The 16,745-nt window shown below is 29.6% G+C and overlaps 1 protein-coding gene across 2 annotated transcripts in view; it reads left to right on the plus strand.

The window, feature by feature from the left end:
- LOC107442445 (serine protease 33) overlaps positions 1-16,745 on the plus strand; it is a 77,636-nt gene that overhangs the window by 3,494 nt on the left and 57,397 nt on the right. Inside the window, exon 2 of one of the 2 annotated variants that reach the window (XM_071178168.1) lies at positions 988-1,085. In XM_071178168.1, coding sequence (XP_071034269.1) covers positions 1,083-1,085 — 3 coding nt within the window. In that variant the 5' untranslated portion in view covers positions 988-1,082. Of the gene's footprint in view, positions 1-707; positions 1,086-16,745 lie in introns of those variants that run through there. The other variant, XM_043051037.2, reaches the window with a different exon arrangement.

Raw genomic sequence — 16,745 nt, forward strand, 5'->3', positions numbered from 1 at the left:
ATTTTTTCACCATGTACAATCTAAATAGCTAATATACTTTTTTAAAAGCCAATAAGAACATTGGTAGAATTCTTCTACATAAGTACAATACTATGTCTTTGATGATAAAATACTATGTCTTTGATGATAATATATTATGTCTTTGTGCTAGAACATTGTGTTCATTGGCGAGCGAGCGCAGCGAGCCATGGTTCACGGCGTGAACCATATAGGATTGCGTAGCAATTCTCGGGAGTTGTCGAGCGTTAGCGAGCAGGGGGTGGAGCCTCCTAGTTTTTATAATTAAAATACTATTGAGAGAATAAAACTGAAAGCGAAGTATGTTTTGATGTGTTTGAAGGTCATAATTCTGAAACTATCATATCGATTATTAGCTTATTTGTTAAAATTAAATAAAGACAATTAAACGGCTTCTCTGTACCTCTCAATCAATTTCGTTTGGTTTCGAGTGAAGTTGATTCCATACATTTCAAAAATACTGGTAATAATTCAGCGTTAAATTATCGGTTGACAAATTAAATTACACGAATCTCAGAAAGGCTAACAAAAAAATGAAAAGAAAAACATGAATTGTCATAGGTAATAACAATTCATTAAACTGCGCCAGGTAGGAATATCGTTTGGTTCCTTACGATTGGTTCCTCGACGCGCGAAATAGGCCTCTCTTTTCTTTGTTTCATCTGTTCTTAGCGGCCACTGATAATTTCGTCACTAAAAAATGAGGTCAGCAACCATTAACTCAACTTCACTCAGTTTGTCCAGAGAGTAAAACGAAACCAAACTTCCAAGATGACTGTCTGTGTTCGATTTCGGTGATGAAGGGGAAATTTTTTATTTTATTTTTTGTTCCGAATTAACCGTAATTTAGGAAATAGTTTGCTTTCACACGTTTGAATATAAGATATCGTCAACACACTTTGGAATTAGTCTTTCAAATTTATTTATTTTTGGAAATTGCTTTTAATGTGGTTATGAAAAAATTCTCAGGCAGAAGACGAAGTCGGCAACTCGGCGGCAAATTCGTATCAGTGTTCAAGAATCCCAAAGGAAATAATTTTCGTGTTCTTTCCAGTTAATATCCAATGGTAAGTAACATTGCATACTTAAACATTTTTTTTTGTTTATTATTATTTTGAATATTAAATATCAAAAACAAGTATTAAATGATAAAAAGCAAATTTTTATCTTTCAGCAATAAATGAAACGTTTTTCATTTTAAATTACATAAAATAAAATAAATTAATTAAAATAAATAAGAATAGAATAAATTTAAATAGCATAAATCAAGATGGTATAAATTTTTATTTAAAAAGGAAACCTTCTAAATCATTTTGAAACTGATCATTTAAAAAAACGAATAATCACATTGAAAATAATAATTTAATCTCCCTGTATTGTTTAACAGTATAAATCTAGTAAAATTAATCCAATACAATTTTTAAAAATATTGTAAACTGATATTAAAGCGGGACGTCATAGGCTAATGAGATTTAACGTTCGGTTTTTCATTAAATTTTTGTCTGTTTAAAAAATATATTAGTTAAAAAACATATCAGTGAAAAAATAGGTTAACAAAAATATATATTAGTAAAAAAATATGTTAGTAAAAAATATATTAGTAAAAAAATATATTATTAATTTGTACTAAATATAAACAAAATTCAGATGTGATACCAGAAATTATATACTTTTTATACATATTTTGTCGAATGATTTCAATTTTTATTACAATTGTCACACATGAATTGCTAATTTAAGAATATTAAATTATTGATAGTAATTTTTTCCCCTCTAGTGACTTATTATTTAAAAAAACAAACAAATTAAATTTATAAAGTATTAAGATTTCTTTAATGCCAAATATTAAAATATTTTCTTTATCATGCACATAAAACCCTTAGCTTTGTCATTCATCTCAAACACCGAAGATTTACTAATAATGCCATAATTTTTTTTAAATTTATTATTAAAAAAAGCTCTTTGTTTTATTTAGGCTGAATTGGTATTTAAATTCCTTCTTTGAACAGATAAACGAATTTAAGTTTCCAATAAGTTACTTCTTTCTTAAATGTTACATTTAAAGAAAAAACAATACTAAAGAATATATTTGTTGTTAAATATTAAATTTCTATGTGAATTTTGTTAAATAATAAAATGAGGATTTTTCACTGTTATTTCTTAAAAGAAAAAGTTTTATAGGGAAAATCAGCATGACAGCCATCTTATAGTCAATTTAGACAAACATTTAATAATTTTTTGCATAAACCATTTCCTCATAAGCAAAGGTTGAGATACACAATCTTAAATTAAGAATGCTTTGAACATCAGGGGTCTGTTTAGAAGAAATTTCACAAAATATATTTTCATAAGAACTGACCCTTCACAAAATAATTTATCTTTTAATCAGACCCTTCACAAATTTTTTTATCCTCATTATTGTTTTGTTAATCGACTAAACTCTTCCCGGGTTTATTCGCTTCCTAAACCTAACCGTTGTGTTATTTAAAATATGTCAATTGAAATTATTAAAAATGTGAGTGATTTTGTTTCCATTATTCGTCCGTATTTTGTGTTGAGGCTAATACCAAAAATAAAATAGGCTAAATATCAAATATGTGTACGTTGCATCTCTAATTCAGTAGCAGAAATTGCAGAGCAGAATCTTGTATCTATTTACAATTTAAAAACTTCTTGAAAAGGTTTTTAGCAAGTGTTGCAATAACCTATTTGCACAAATTTACAAAAGCAGGACCCTGGTTGAAAGAATGTGAATTAACGCATATTTTATATTCACAAATTATGAATATTTATTTTACAAAAACAGGACCTTTCACAAAATGTCGGGACAGATCCCTGAACATACATGGATTAATAATAGATAGTGTGAGACTAATATAACTTTTTTTTTAAAAAATGAACAAAAAAATATTAATAATGATTATAATAATAATTAGACTCGATATTTTATGTGTTACGTACCGAGTATGTTATGTTATTTCAACAATCATATTTTAGAAACAATTATGTTATTTTTATTATAACAGAATTACGTTACTTATATATTATATTTACTTATTTTTATTATGTTATTTATGTTATTTTTATAGAGAGAAACAATTATTTGGAAACAACTATGTTTCTACGTTAAATGTACAACTATGTTTCTATGTACAACTATGTTAAATTTCAAAACAATTATATTTTATAAACAATTATTAAATTTAGAAACATTTATGTCATTTCAATCATTATATTTTAGAAACACCCAATTTCGCGCGAAAATTAAATTAGAAATGAATCCATCTGAACAATGCGTGAAGCACAGTATTCAGGGTCTGTATCCTCTCTATGTGGAAAAACAAATGAATAAATAAAAAAACCACGGAAGTAATTTACCCATAGATTTAATATATTTCTCTCTTAATACTTATTTCAACAAAATTAATTAAAGGCTGAGCAGAAATTTAATAAACGTGACACAGTTTGAGACTCGATTCACGTACTTCTGTTCAATACATTTACTACATTAATAAACAAATAAAAACTAATTAGAAATAAATAGAAATTTAAATTGGGGAAACAAGTGTGAATCCCTGTCATTTTACGTAACTTTATTTCTATCAGCGCATGCAATCCCTGGTCAAATTATTAGACTCATTATAAGATTTAACGTAAAATCTTTATTATCACATTATCATTGTTTTTATGTGACTGAAACCAGTTTGCACTTGTTTACGTTAACGTATAAATCAGTTAAAAGAGTCGATATAATATAAATTCGACGTTTGGATAAATTATACGATATATTATATAAATATAGAATATTTATTATATCAAGCATTATATTAGTATGTTATAGTAATGAGATCAAATTTTCAGACGCCCTGTAGTGTTTTAATAATGACATGATTTGCACGAGGTTGCATGCAATACTTTTATAGTTCATACATGCAATGTGTCTTTTTTTTTCATGAGATTTTTTATATACTGATATACTTCCTATTTGTATTTGTTTTTAAAGTTACAATGTTAACCCATTGATAGACTGACGTAAAACAAGTGGAAACAGTCGCATAAAAACAATAAAGTTACAATGTTAACCCATTAATACACTGACGTAAAGCAAGTGGAAACAGTCGCATAAAAACAATAAAGTTACAATGTTAACCCACTGATACACTGACGTAAAGCAAGTGGAAACAGTCGCATAAAAACAATAAAGTTACAATGTTAACCCATTGATAGACTGACGTAAAACAAGTGGAAACAGTCGCATAAAAACAATAAAGTTGTTACCTGATAATTAGAATTTTACACAGAATCTTACAGTGGGTCTAATAATGTGGCCAGGGATTGTATTTTCACAAGTGATAGGTAGAAATTTAAAATGTAAAAATACTTATGGTTTCCATTACTCAGTTAACGCACATTCTGTTCGTGCATATTTCTGCAAAAATAAAATGAAAAGGGTGTGAACAATTGTGGCATAATCATTTAACATATCGCTATTTTTGTTAATGCACGTTTCCACAAAAAAAAACAATTATTAGGGATAGAATTTTTAATAGGAGAGAAATTTTTTTTTTTTTTTAAAGCGACCACAGAATGATTGAACTGTCGGTGGGTGACGGCCCCAAAGCGACGGAAAAAAATTCTAGAACTCTACCGTACAAACTTCCTCTCTCATTTAGGTCCTTTAAACTCCCATTTAGAATTTTATTATTTACGCAACAATCTGTAAATGACTGAATGTTAAGTAGATGATCCAATCTTAAAAAATTCCTTTTTCAACAATGCAGCTGTGTTAAATCGCGATGAATAGCGTGTGCCGAAATCTATACGTTTATGTAAATACACACGATTTAACGAAGTCGCTAAATCTCGATGATAAGTTTGTTACATAGAAAATTCGTTAAATAGAAAGTCACCTTTTGAAATACTTAACACAAAACAGGTTTTAAATTCACAAACAGTAGACATAATTAAAATTGCAATTAATACACCTTTATCTTGCAAAGTAGTATCTACTATTTATTTTATAAATCCTAAAAATATAAGAAATCTGCAGGGAGAGCAAGAANTACTTAACACAAAACAGGTTTTAAATTCATAAACAGTAGACATAATTAAAATTGCAATTAATACACCTTTATCTTGCAAAGTAGTATCTACTATTTATTTTATAAATCCTAAAAATAGAAGAAATCTGCAGGGAGAGCAAAACATTATAGTGTCATGCTACATACATTTTAAACTAAAAGAAGCTAAATTTGTGTGTAAAATTATATCTGCATTCATTATAAAAGTAATACTAAACATACATTACCACATGGGTTCTTACGTTTAATGGCTACTGATAAAATCCGTTCATTTTCGTTTGAGTTTTTCCTTTGAAATGAAGAAGAAAAAAAAAGGATTTTACTGCTCTTTCTCTGAAAGTTAAGTGGCTTCAAAAATCAATTCAAGGTTCAAAATGAAGAATAAAACAAAGAAAAATTATAGACATATAAAAAGAAAGGGGGGGTGGGAATAAGTAAAAAACTAACAAACAATAGTTTATATAAATATATATGTATATAAAAAAAAAATTATTAAAAAAACCGGGGAAAAAAATAGAATCTTTTCTTCAGCTCACACGATTATATCCGCAAAACAGAATGAGTTCTAATGAGTTCTGTTTATTTGCAGCTTAAGCGCAATAAATGAAACTCATTGTTTTTCTTTACTTTCTTCGTGTTCTCTTGTATTTATTTATTNACGTCGGTGAAAGATCGAATATTTCATTACATTCTTGTACATTCGGACCCTCACCGGTGTATGTCAACAATCACATAGTCGCTTTGGTGAATGTCCGAAATATTTGTTATATCCAATTTTATAATAATAATTTATTCGTTGAGATTATTATATTTATTTGATATATTTATTTTGTATTTTAATACTTACTGACGATAGATTAGAAGAAACATCACTGTTTGGAGTATCGGGCAAATATATACCGGGCAATGGCACTTGACCTTAAAAAAAACATCAGTGTCGGGTATACCGGGCAGTGGCACTTAACCTTAATAAAACATCAGTGTCGGGTATACCGAGCAAATGCAAATGTATGGTCCGATACTCCAAACACTGATGTTTCTTCTGATCTATCGTCAGTAAGTATTAAAATATCGAATAAATGTAATTATATCCACGAATAAATTCACATCAAATCGAATGTAATAAATATTTCGGACATACACCAAGCGACTGCGTGAATGTTGACATTCACCGATGAATGTCGACATTGTCCAGATTTCGGTGTTTCACCGTAACATATACATTTCATACGATTGTGACTGGAAATTTAGTATAACTATAACTGATCGCTTAACTCAAAAAATTTAATGTGCTGTACTATATTCTAAAACAAAAATTTTCAAAAGAAGATGATTCCAAAAACTCCGCTATTTCAGAAATATTTATTTAAAAAAGTTCTTTTTCCATATTGACTTAGTCGAGTGTTTTTTATTTGACACAGCATATTTTTTTAAATATTCCTCAAAATATTTGCTCAAATTGTGTTTGGGACCAAAATAAAATTTAAAAAAAAAGCTGAATTATTCTTTGAAGAATTATGGCATAATAAATGTTTTTAATTATGTGCAACGAAAACAGTTTATAATGAGCCACACTTCAGTACCTTTTCTTTCTGCACTTCATGTAAGATATCTTAGTACAATTACAGGTGGCGCATAAAAAATTTATTCCCTATAAGTTGCTTTTTGAGGTTGCTAAATAATGGTGCTCCAAAATTTTAATTTGTATGTTAATTGCAACATACTGTTTAAACTACAGTAGTCATTTAAAATGCTTCTAAAAATAACACGAAGATAACAGATTGAAATGTTTAAAATTGTTATCTAAAGGTTGAGATAACATACTTTAAATACAGGGGTCTGTTAACGGACCCTTCACAAAATATCTTTTCATAAAAACGGAACCTTCACAAAATATTTAAACTGAAAAACGGACCCTTCACAAAATAATTTATCTTTTAATCGGACCCTTCAAAAAATTTTTTTACCTTCATTATTGTTCTGTTAATCGAAAAAATCCGTCCCGGGGGAGGGGGGCGGGAGAAAGACAGATGTAAACGAACTAAGTTTTGTCTTCGACAGACGCTTCTTCTTTTATTCGCCCGAAATGAATATTCTGTGTTGTGCAGTATAGGCTAAATACCAAATATTTGTATGTTGCATCTCTAATTTAGTAGCAGCAGAAGCTGTTTATTTTTGAAAATCTAATTTTTTTTAATTATAATTTTACAGTGTTGAGCATAATCTTGTATCAAAATGACTGATAACTAAAAAACTAATCCAAATTTTTGAAAAAGAAAAAAAGTACTTCTTCATTATGTCAAAACACAATTATGTGCCTGGGCGAGGCTGCTGGGGCGATATATTGTGATTACAGACACACACTATTATTATGCATAGATAATCGGATATTTTTGTTTGTTTATTCATTTTTTTACTGTCAAGTCAATCAACAAAGTACGAAAAGGATTTTCGTTTGAGAAAGGGTGCTCCATCCACCCTCTACAGAAAAGATTTTCTTTCATTTGTGACTCATGATCAGCTTTCAACATGAAGGAAATCAGATAGGAATCTGTGAGAGATAAGGGAGGCAATCTGTAAGAATCGAAGGTCTTGGGGGTGGTCAGCAGTGAGTCGTCTCTTGTCAGAAAAAATGACAAAAGATAATAAAATAAGATTTTTTTCATTATTTGAACACCGTTAATAAATGGAGAAAATAAGGTAGAAATTTGGGGGAAAAAATCGTTTTACTGGGGTTCATTGCGTCAGAGAATATCGTAATATTGAGAGGAGAGTAACATTAATTCATATGAAAGTGGGTCGGGACCACGAAACATTATCGTAATAGCGGGAGTTCTTGCTGTATCGGATATCGTAGTAGCGAGAGTTCACTGTATGACTTATTCATGTTCATTCGTTGCTCAATTAGTATGGCGATTTAATTCGTCTCATCGTGGTTCAGTCGGTCCAAAGAAGATAAGTTTCAAAATGTTCTCGAATATGTACAGGGCTTATGAAAACTTTTTTTGGAAAAGGTCCTATTTTTGAAAACATAGTTTTTTTAAAAAAAATCTAAAATTAGGTTATGTTTCTAAGGTAAAATATTTGTGTCCGTTAACGGTTCCCAAACAGACCTTTATTATTGGATTATATATTTTTGTGTCAATTTCACTTTTGTATAAAAAAAATTCTTTCAGATTTTATATCTTTCATTCAGAAGAAGAAAAAAAATTTCTAACATAAATTAAAACATAATTGGCTCAATTCTTTTGATTATTTTTTTAAACATTTGTTAATTGTCATGGGAGCGAGTTAACTGGAGGAGGTCACACATGGTTGAAAACAAACTATATTATTAGAAGCTTATTCAGAAAATGACTTTCTCTTTAGTAATCTTTCCATTGTCCTGAAAAGGCAGTAAAGCGGAGAAAATAACTCTTTTAGAATGACTCCATCTCCCTACTCGCTAAACTCACCAACCCCCTTAACTGCTTCTCATTGTTTTTTATTCTTTCGCTGTCATTATTTTCCACAAAACGTTTTACAGTCAAACCCCGTTATAGTGAACATGGTTTATAGTGAACTCCCGGATATAGTGAACGAAATTTTCGCTCCTGTGCCTTGCTATACACTTATANGTGAACCAAAAGAAGAGAGGAACTTTTTTCTGTATTCGACTGATTTTTTTTCTTTCTTCATTTTTTTTTTTAATTTTGAAATTTCTACATTAAATAGATATACCGATTTTTTAAGACCATCTATTGAGGGGAATGTAGCATTTTTTCTTGTTTGCTTCTTCTATCTCAGTTTTCCCATCCCTAAATTATTTGTATGCTAAACGAAGAGTCGTAAAAATTAACACGTTCTTTTTTGTTACTGCATATTGTTTTTAATCATTTTTGTGTTTCTTTTTAATGTGTCATAAAAGGGAACAGTTGGGAAAAATTGTTTGTAGAGTGAACTCCCGGTTATAGTGAACCGGCAGGGCCGTTTTATCCATTAGGCACTGTAGGCAACTGCCTAGGGGCCCCACCACGTTCAGGGACCCTGTGCTACAGAGAAAAAAATTGACAATGTTTCTTAAACAGTAAAAATTTAATTCGAAATTTCAATGACGATTGTCTTGCTCTGTACATTACATCGACGCTATTTTAGTACATTTCTGAACGCATTCTAAATTAGATATTTATATTACGGTGGTTAGTTCATATATAACGCAGTAATATAATCGCAAGCAATTTTATCGCGGCAATTTTAACGCCGACTCATCAGATGACTATACAGCAAGAGCAGCTTTTTTAACACAACACGCTTGAAAAACGAAACTTTTCCAAATTGAAATGAATTAAAAACTGTCTTCGTACGACTATGTCTCAAAACCGTTTAAATTCATTGGCCTTAATGGCAATTGAAAATGATGTATTGGAAAAGGTTAACTTTCAGGATGTCTTGAACGATTTTGTAACAAAAAAAGTTAATATTTAAGCTCATTGTATGATTTTTTTTAAATGCATATATTAATTAATATTCTTTTCGTTTGATTCAATATTTTGATTGAATAATGTGATAATATACCTATGTAGTAAAAAACAACTTAATTATGAATAAAGTGTTGTGTTAGCGAAAAAATATATTAGGAAGTTAGAAGACGATGGGGGGGGGGCGCCCGAGACGAGCATTGCCTAGGGGCCGCGACATGCATAAGCCGGCCCTGTGAACCGGTCCCTTGAAGGTTCGCTATAGCGGGCTGTATTAACATAATATACAATTATTGGAAATGAACTATCATACAAAGACTTAACTATTATCAGACTTAACTATTTAACTTTTTTCATTTGCCCGAAATAAGTCGGGATAGTAAACTGATTTTAAATTAAATGTTATTTACTCCTAAAAAAAATTCAAGTCTCAACTGAAAACTTGCGCATTATGCTTTGTTTCGGTTCCTTGTATTTGTGAATAAAATAAAAAAAATATATTGATTTTTTTTTTCAAAATAATTGATAAGGGTTTTAAACAGCAGTTTTTGACTTAAGGCAATTTTCGGTACACTTAAAATTGTTTTGATTGGTTTTATATTTAATGAACTCAAATTTTTTACCATTTATTGAATGTCTTGAAATTAATTCATTATAATTTACAAGGTTTTCCTTTGCATTTGGTTTTCTTCTTTTAAATATGAGCTTATGACTAATAAGTTCTTACAATATCATAAAATTGATTCTTAACTTTGAACTTAATCCAATTAATTTAAGTGAAATATACGAAAGGAGAAAAAATGTTACGAGATAGTAAACATATACTATAGCACAATCCAGAGAAGGCTGGATTTGAATCCTGATTAAAATCGCGATTTAAATCACTTGATTTTGTTTTTTAAAAAAAAATCATTGATTTAATTCAAGTGTGGTTGCTGTGGGGAGAGTAGGTATCAAAAATGTCAACCTTCATCTATGAAAAGGTACTCCACCATAGAATCGAGTTAATGTATCTTATATACTAATTAATTAGAATAATAATTTTGTAGTGGTAGACACAGCTTTTAAAAGCCATTTCTTAAAACAAACTGAATTTTTTTGAAAAAGTTATTAATAATTATAAAATATTATTTTCGAATATAATTAATAAATACATTCTTCAGTGTTTTAAAAGTCTTATTTCATTGATAATGATATCATTTTACTAAGAAATAATAAAAGGGATATGCATGTAAATTGTTTTATTTTCATGCATATCCCTTTATTAAAAAAAATGAATTTTTGAAAAGTCTTATTTCATTGATAATGATATAATTTTACTGAGAAATAATAAAAGGGATATGCATGTAAATTGTTTTATTTTCATGCATATCCCTTTATAAAAAATAAAAAAAAATTTCGAAAAAAATCAAGAGTGATTTTTTTAAATAACCAATTATTTAAACGAACTGATTTTATTATCAATTTAAGTGTAACATATTTTTATGTAATATAATTAATAAAAAAATTATTTAGGGCATGATATTTGAAAGTCTTATTTCATAGATAATGAAGGTTATTTATTAAGAAATAATTTCAGAATGAACTCTACGTCAATATGTTTTCATTAAATTTTTATACTGCAGTTTTTTTAGTTTTTACAATTATTTAAATGCAGTTCGTATTCGTAGTTCGTGTACACTAATACACATTCTACTTAACTTAAAGTAACTTGAAATATTTTTTTTCCTTCAGTTTTCTGATCTGAACTAATTTACTCTTCATTAGAAATCTAATCGACAAATAATCTCTTAAACTTTAACATTCATTAGAAAGTATTGCTTGAAATATATAGCTATGATGTTCGATATTTAATGATTAGTTTTTAATAACTAAATAATAGTTTTAACCATATTAGTAAAAAATATTGGTGATTTCAGCAAAAATATTGGCTTTATATTGTTCTTAAACAATATTAAGTATTATTAAACCATTTTACCTAATATTTTAGCCTGATATTTAAATTAACCTGAAAATAAAGTTTCAAAATAATATGATTGTGTTTTCTTCAGGTTAACTTATCCCAGGAGTAGCCAAATGATTATTCCTCTTTTAGCTTATTTTCTTCATTTTTCCTGAATATCTTCTGCTGAAGGTTGTTACCTTGAAACGGCATTACGTAATGTCGTTTGTGTTTAGCGCAGTATAGCCACATCTGACTTTTACTCTCAAACAATATATTCTTCTCGAATAATTTTTTAAAAATACTTTTTCTTTTTTTAAAGTTTATAATATTCCAAATAATATCGTATTTTCAGTTACTTCAATTTATAAAAGGGAATTTTCCTTTGAAATGTTCTCCCAAACACTATTCGAAATTTTAGGAAAAATGCGCTTGCAGTAATATTTTCAATAATAAAATAAAATAAAAACCCGGTTTTATACAATGATTGTGGAATAAAATGGTCTTTTTATAATTAAAAATGAGACAGATATTTCTGTTTCAGATATTCCAAAACCGAATGAGACAGATATTTCTGTTCGGTGTTAAAAATGGGATAATTAGAAATGGGTTAATATTTCCAATAAAGCCATATGTAACAACAACAACAGAAATGGGAAAATTTCCATTTATAAATTGTCATACAATTTTTAGCATTCAATTCTTTAATTGAACAAAAATTAATTATTTAACGGTTGACATTGAAAAAGAAATGAATTGTGAGGGGTTGAACTTCATTAGTTGTAAGATAAGGGGTCTCAGTGCACGGAGGAAAAAGCTCCTGGACGGTAAATAATAACATTTGTGGTTAAAAAAGAAAATAAATAAATAAAAAAAAAACGTAATTCGGGTTAATAAAACTAAAATATATGATATTTAAACCATTCATTTGGCTATTTTTCCATTTATATAGTAAATATTTTCCGGGAATTCTGGTTTTCAAAATTACAGCTCCTATTACCACACATATAGTAAAAATACAAAACTGAAAAGAAATGGCTTTTATGCCATGCTCTAAAGTATTTTGATAAAATTAGGAAATTTTACCACAAATACAAGATTTTATCACATATTATAAAACTATATTCTACTGTTCATTTTAGAAGAATCATTACCTTAGCTTCGCTAAAAATTACCGAGCTTTTTGGTGTTTGCATAGAGCCAGAAACACGGTAAACTTTACCATATTCGGGCAATTTTTACACTACTTCTTTCTTCAGCATTTAAAACTGAAAGAAAAAAGTCTTGATATTTGTTCGTGTGTCATTTAATTGAAATCCGTGTATCAGTTTCCAAAGTATGAACACTTAAAAACCGATCGTCCACGTATGCAAACTCTGTCTTTAAACGATGAATGAAATGAGTAATACTTTAGAGTTAATTGTGCCAAAAAGTCGATAAAATGAGTAAAAAATAATACAACAAAATGCATTTTTGCCTTTATTAGAAAAATTATTATTTTGTTTTTATTTTTAACACAGTTAGGTCAAAAAAAGTAAAGTATTGTGGTAAAGTACTGTGTTGAATTAGCATAATTCTCTAATCTATAACAGATTTTGATCTAATTGACTAATAGTCTGTTTAATTTAATAATTTTAAAGTCAATGAGCCCCTAAATTGGATGTATATCAACTTATTTGGAAATACATAAAAGTAAGTCACTTTAATGCATTCTAGTTGACAAATTTTTCGATACATGGCACATAACATTCTTCTTTATTATTGCTTGAGAACACCAGTTGAAAAATTTATATTGGGTATAAATTTAAACTCCATTTTTATATACATTTCAATTTTCTTCTGATAACAATTTAATTTTATTTCAAATGTTTATACAGTAAAACCTCGCTATAGCGAACCGTCAAGGGACCTAAATTTTGGTTCACTGTAACCGGAACTTCACTTCATCAGTTCCGCAAGCAATTTTAACTAACGCTTCCAAACTCCCTTCTTTTATGACACATTATTTAAGTAAATGACCCATAAAATAAATCTAAAAATGAATGAAAAATAATACGTAGTAACAAAAATGTGTTAACTTTTATTTTTTATGACGTCCTGCGTACAAAAAAAAAATTAGTTATCTTTAGCTGATGCGAAATCCTCATCATCAGATATGGGAACATTTCCCGAGTCTCGGATAGTTTTTCCTGAATTTATGTTATTCCTCTTTTTAAACCCAGTCATTCGATCACATAAAAGAACCCCCGATCGCTTAGAAAATTCATCGGCTTTGACTTGAAGCATATTTGTCCACATACTGGTGACTGCTTTGACTGCTGAACCAATTCAATAATAGAGTAAGCAAGAAAAATGCTCATTCCACGATATAAATGGTTTTAAAAAATCGGTGTATGTATTCAGGGGTCTGTTTAGAAGAAATTTGGGTCCCCTTCACAAAATATTTTAACTTAAAAACTCATTGAAAAAGTTTTTTGCATTAACCGGACCCTATTTGCACAAATTCATAAAGGCAGGACCCTGGTTGAAAGAATGTGACTTAACGTTTATTTTATTGTCAAGAATGACGAGTCATTTTTTCACAATTTTACAAAATCAGGACCTTTCACAAAATTGTCTAGACAGACCCCAGGTATTTATTTTGAAGGCACGGGAGCGAACATTTCGTTCACTATATTCGGGAGTTCACTATAAAGCGTGTTCGCTATATCTGGATTTGACTGCATATCATAATCGTGTCTTCGACACCAACAAACGTTATTCAATAATCTTCTGTGGGTGGCTTCAATTTTGTTTCTTGACCTTATTCGGCAAAACAATTTTACTCTTTTGTGCTAACCGCAGAGTCATACGAGAACATGCATTATCCTCGATTGAAGAAAAAAAAAAGGGCTGACCAAAAAATCGAAGACGAATCAATGGAACCAGACATCTAGAAAAAGTACATTAAAATCTCACGCTAGGTTAGTCTGCTGAGTTTTGTTATAAAGTGTTTTATTTTAAGCCGACATCAATGGACCCATGAAATCATATTTACATTCTGCCATGCATGAATGAGTATGTGTGCGTTTGTTTTCTTATTAGAACAGATTTGAAATAAATTAAGAAATGCGATATATATATATATTCACTCTGATAATCTTGTTGTTGTAAGAGATGAATTTTTATTACAGGTTCAATTCTTTTATGTAAAAGATATTATAAGTTTCACGCTCATTAAAATGTGGTGTTTTAAATTTTGATTTAGTTTGTGAACCGATTTTAATAATTTTAGAACATTTGATGAACAATACAGTCTTACTACCAGCTCTGTTTCAATAAATTCCCGGGTATAACTTAATTTTTTTTTATAAACTGCTTAATTAAAGTGTGGTATTTTTAATTTAAATTTCTTTTTTCTTGACGAAGGAATAATTTATAGTACTAAAACATTTAATAAACAATACAGTCAAGCTGTTATGCCCGCATTTAATAAACTGTTGATTCAACATTAAAACTCCTAGATAAAGTCCAGTTATGACGAGAATACAGTCAATTATTAATTATTAGCCAAATTATTAGACGCATTATAAGACTCAATGTGAAGTCTTAATTATCAGGTGATACTCTGTACAGCATTATTGTTTTTACGCGGCGGTTTGCATTTGTTTACGGTCGTGTCTCAACGTGTTAAATTAAACGATATATTGACGATAGGGTACATTAGACAATATATTATATAAATATAGAATATTTATCATAACAAGCATTATATTATTATATTGTAATAATTAGATCCAATGATGAGACGCACTGTAGTGTCTTAATAATGACATGATTTGCACGAGTTTATAGACAATACTTTTATATTTAAACACACATGTCATTGGTTTTTATTCGGGAGATACTTCTTATATACTTCCTATTTGTATTTATTTTTAACGTATAGCATTACAATGTTAACCCATTGATACAGGTGCGCAAACAAATGCAAGTCCCATAGAAACAGTAAAACTGTATAGTATCAACTGATAATTAAGATTTTACATACTACAAAATCGCAAACCGTCATACACCAGTGAGTGTAACTTGTGTACAACGTTGATAGCACCCGAGGTTCGACAACAAATTTTCACGCTACTAATCATTAAATATCGAACATCACAGTTATATTTTTCAAGCACTACTTCTCTAATGAATGTTAAAGATTGGGAGATTAGATTTCTAATGAGGAGTAAATTAGTTCAGATCAGAAGAAGAAAAATATTACTTTAAGTTAAGTAGCATGTGAATGTGTATCCTGAGTTCGAATCAACTGGCCGTCGGGTTAAGGTTTTCATCTCATTGTAACGTAAATGCGGTTTAATTCACTTAAAAGTCCTCCAAGACGGCTGGTTTGTTTCAATGCTTGATTCAGGAGCTTCCCCTCCCCAAAATTACAAGTCTACAACGTTGGACAATGATAGTGGTGAACCCAAAAACGTGTGTTTATGGTTAGTGATACAGGTGGTATATATATACTTGATGCTATATATATATATATATATACACTGGTGAACAAAATTAAGACAACATCAGAATTGGACACAAATTCAATGGGCTAATGTTCTCTTCACCGATGAGTCCAGATTCAGTCTACAACCTGATTCTGGACGGTTATTGATGTGGAGGGAACCTGGAACCCGATACCATCCCAGCAACATTATCGAAAGGGACCATTATGCTGGTGGAGGACTGTGGTTCAGGCAGGGATCATGCAAGATACCCGCACACCGCTCCATGTGTTTGATAATGCTTCCGTGAATGCCCAGAGGTACAGGCAGGAGGCCCTAGAGCCCAATGTGCGTCTTTAGGGGCGCTGTTGGCCCCGAGTTCATTTTTATAGACGTCAATGCCCGACTACATAGGGCTTTCATGGTTGATGAGTATCTGGAAGGCGAGGATATTCAACGAATGGATTGGCCAGCCAAATCCCCTGACCTGAATCCTAATGAACATGCGTGCTCCTTACACTATTGTATTAATATATTTTGCTTTGGCTATATTGATACAATATCAGAAAGCACTCTTTTTCGCGGATATAATCGTGTGGGCTGATGAAAAGATTATATCTTTTATTTTCTGGTTTTTTTAAAAAATTTCATCCTTTTTTTTTAAAAAACAGTTGTTTGCTATTTTTTTCATTATTATTTCCCCCCCCCCTAATTCATAAGTCTATAATTTTCCTTTGTTTTATCTTCATTTTGAACTTATATATATATATATATA

The sequence above is a fragment of the Parasteatoda tepidariorum genome, chromosome 3 (assembly GCF_043381705.1).
Source record: "Parasteatoda tepidariorum isolate YZ-2023 chromosome 3, CAS_Ptep_4.0, whole genome shotgun sequence".
Taxonomy (NCBI): Eukaryota; Metazoa; Arthropoda; class Arachnida; order Araneae; family Theridiidae; genus Parasteatoda; species Parasteatoda tepidariorum.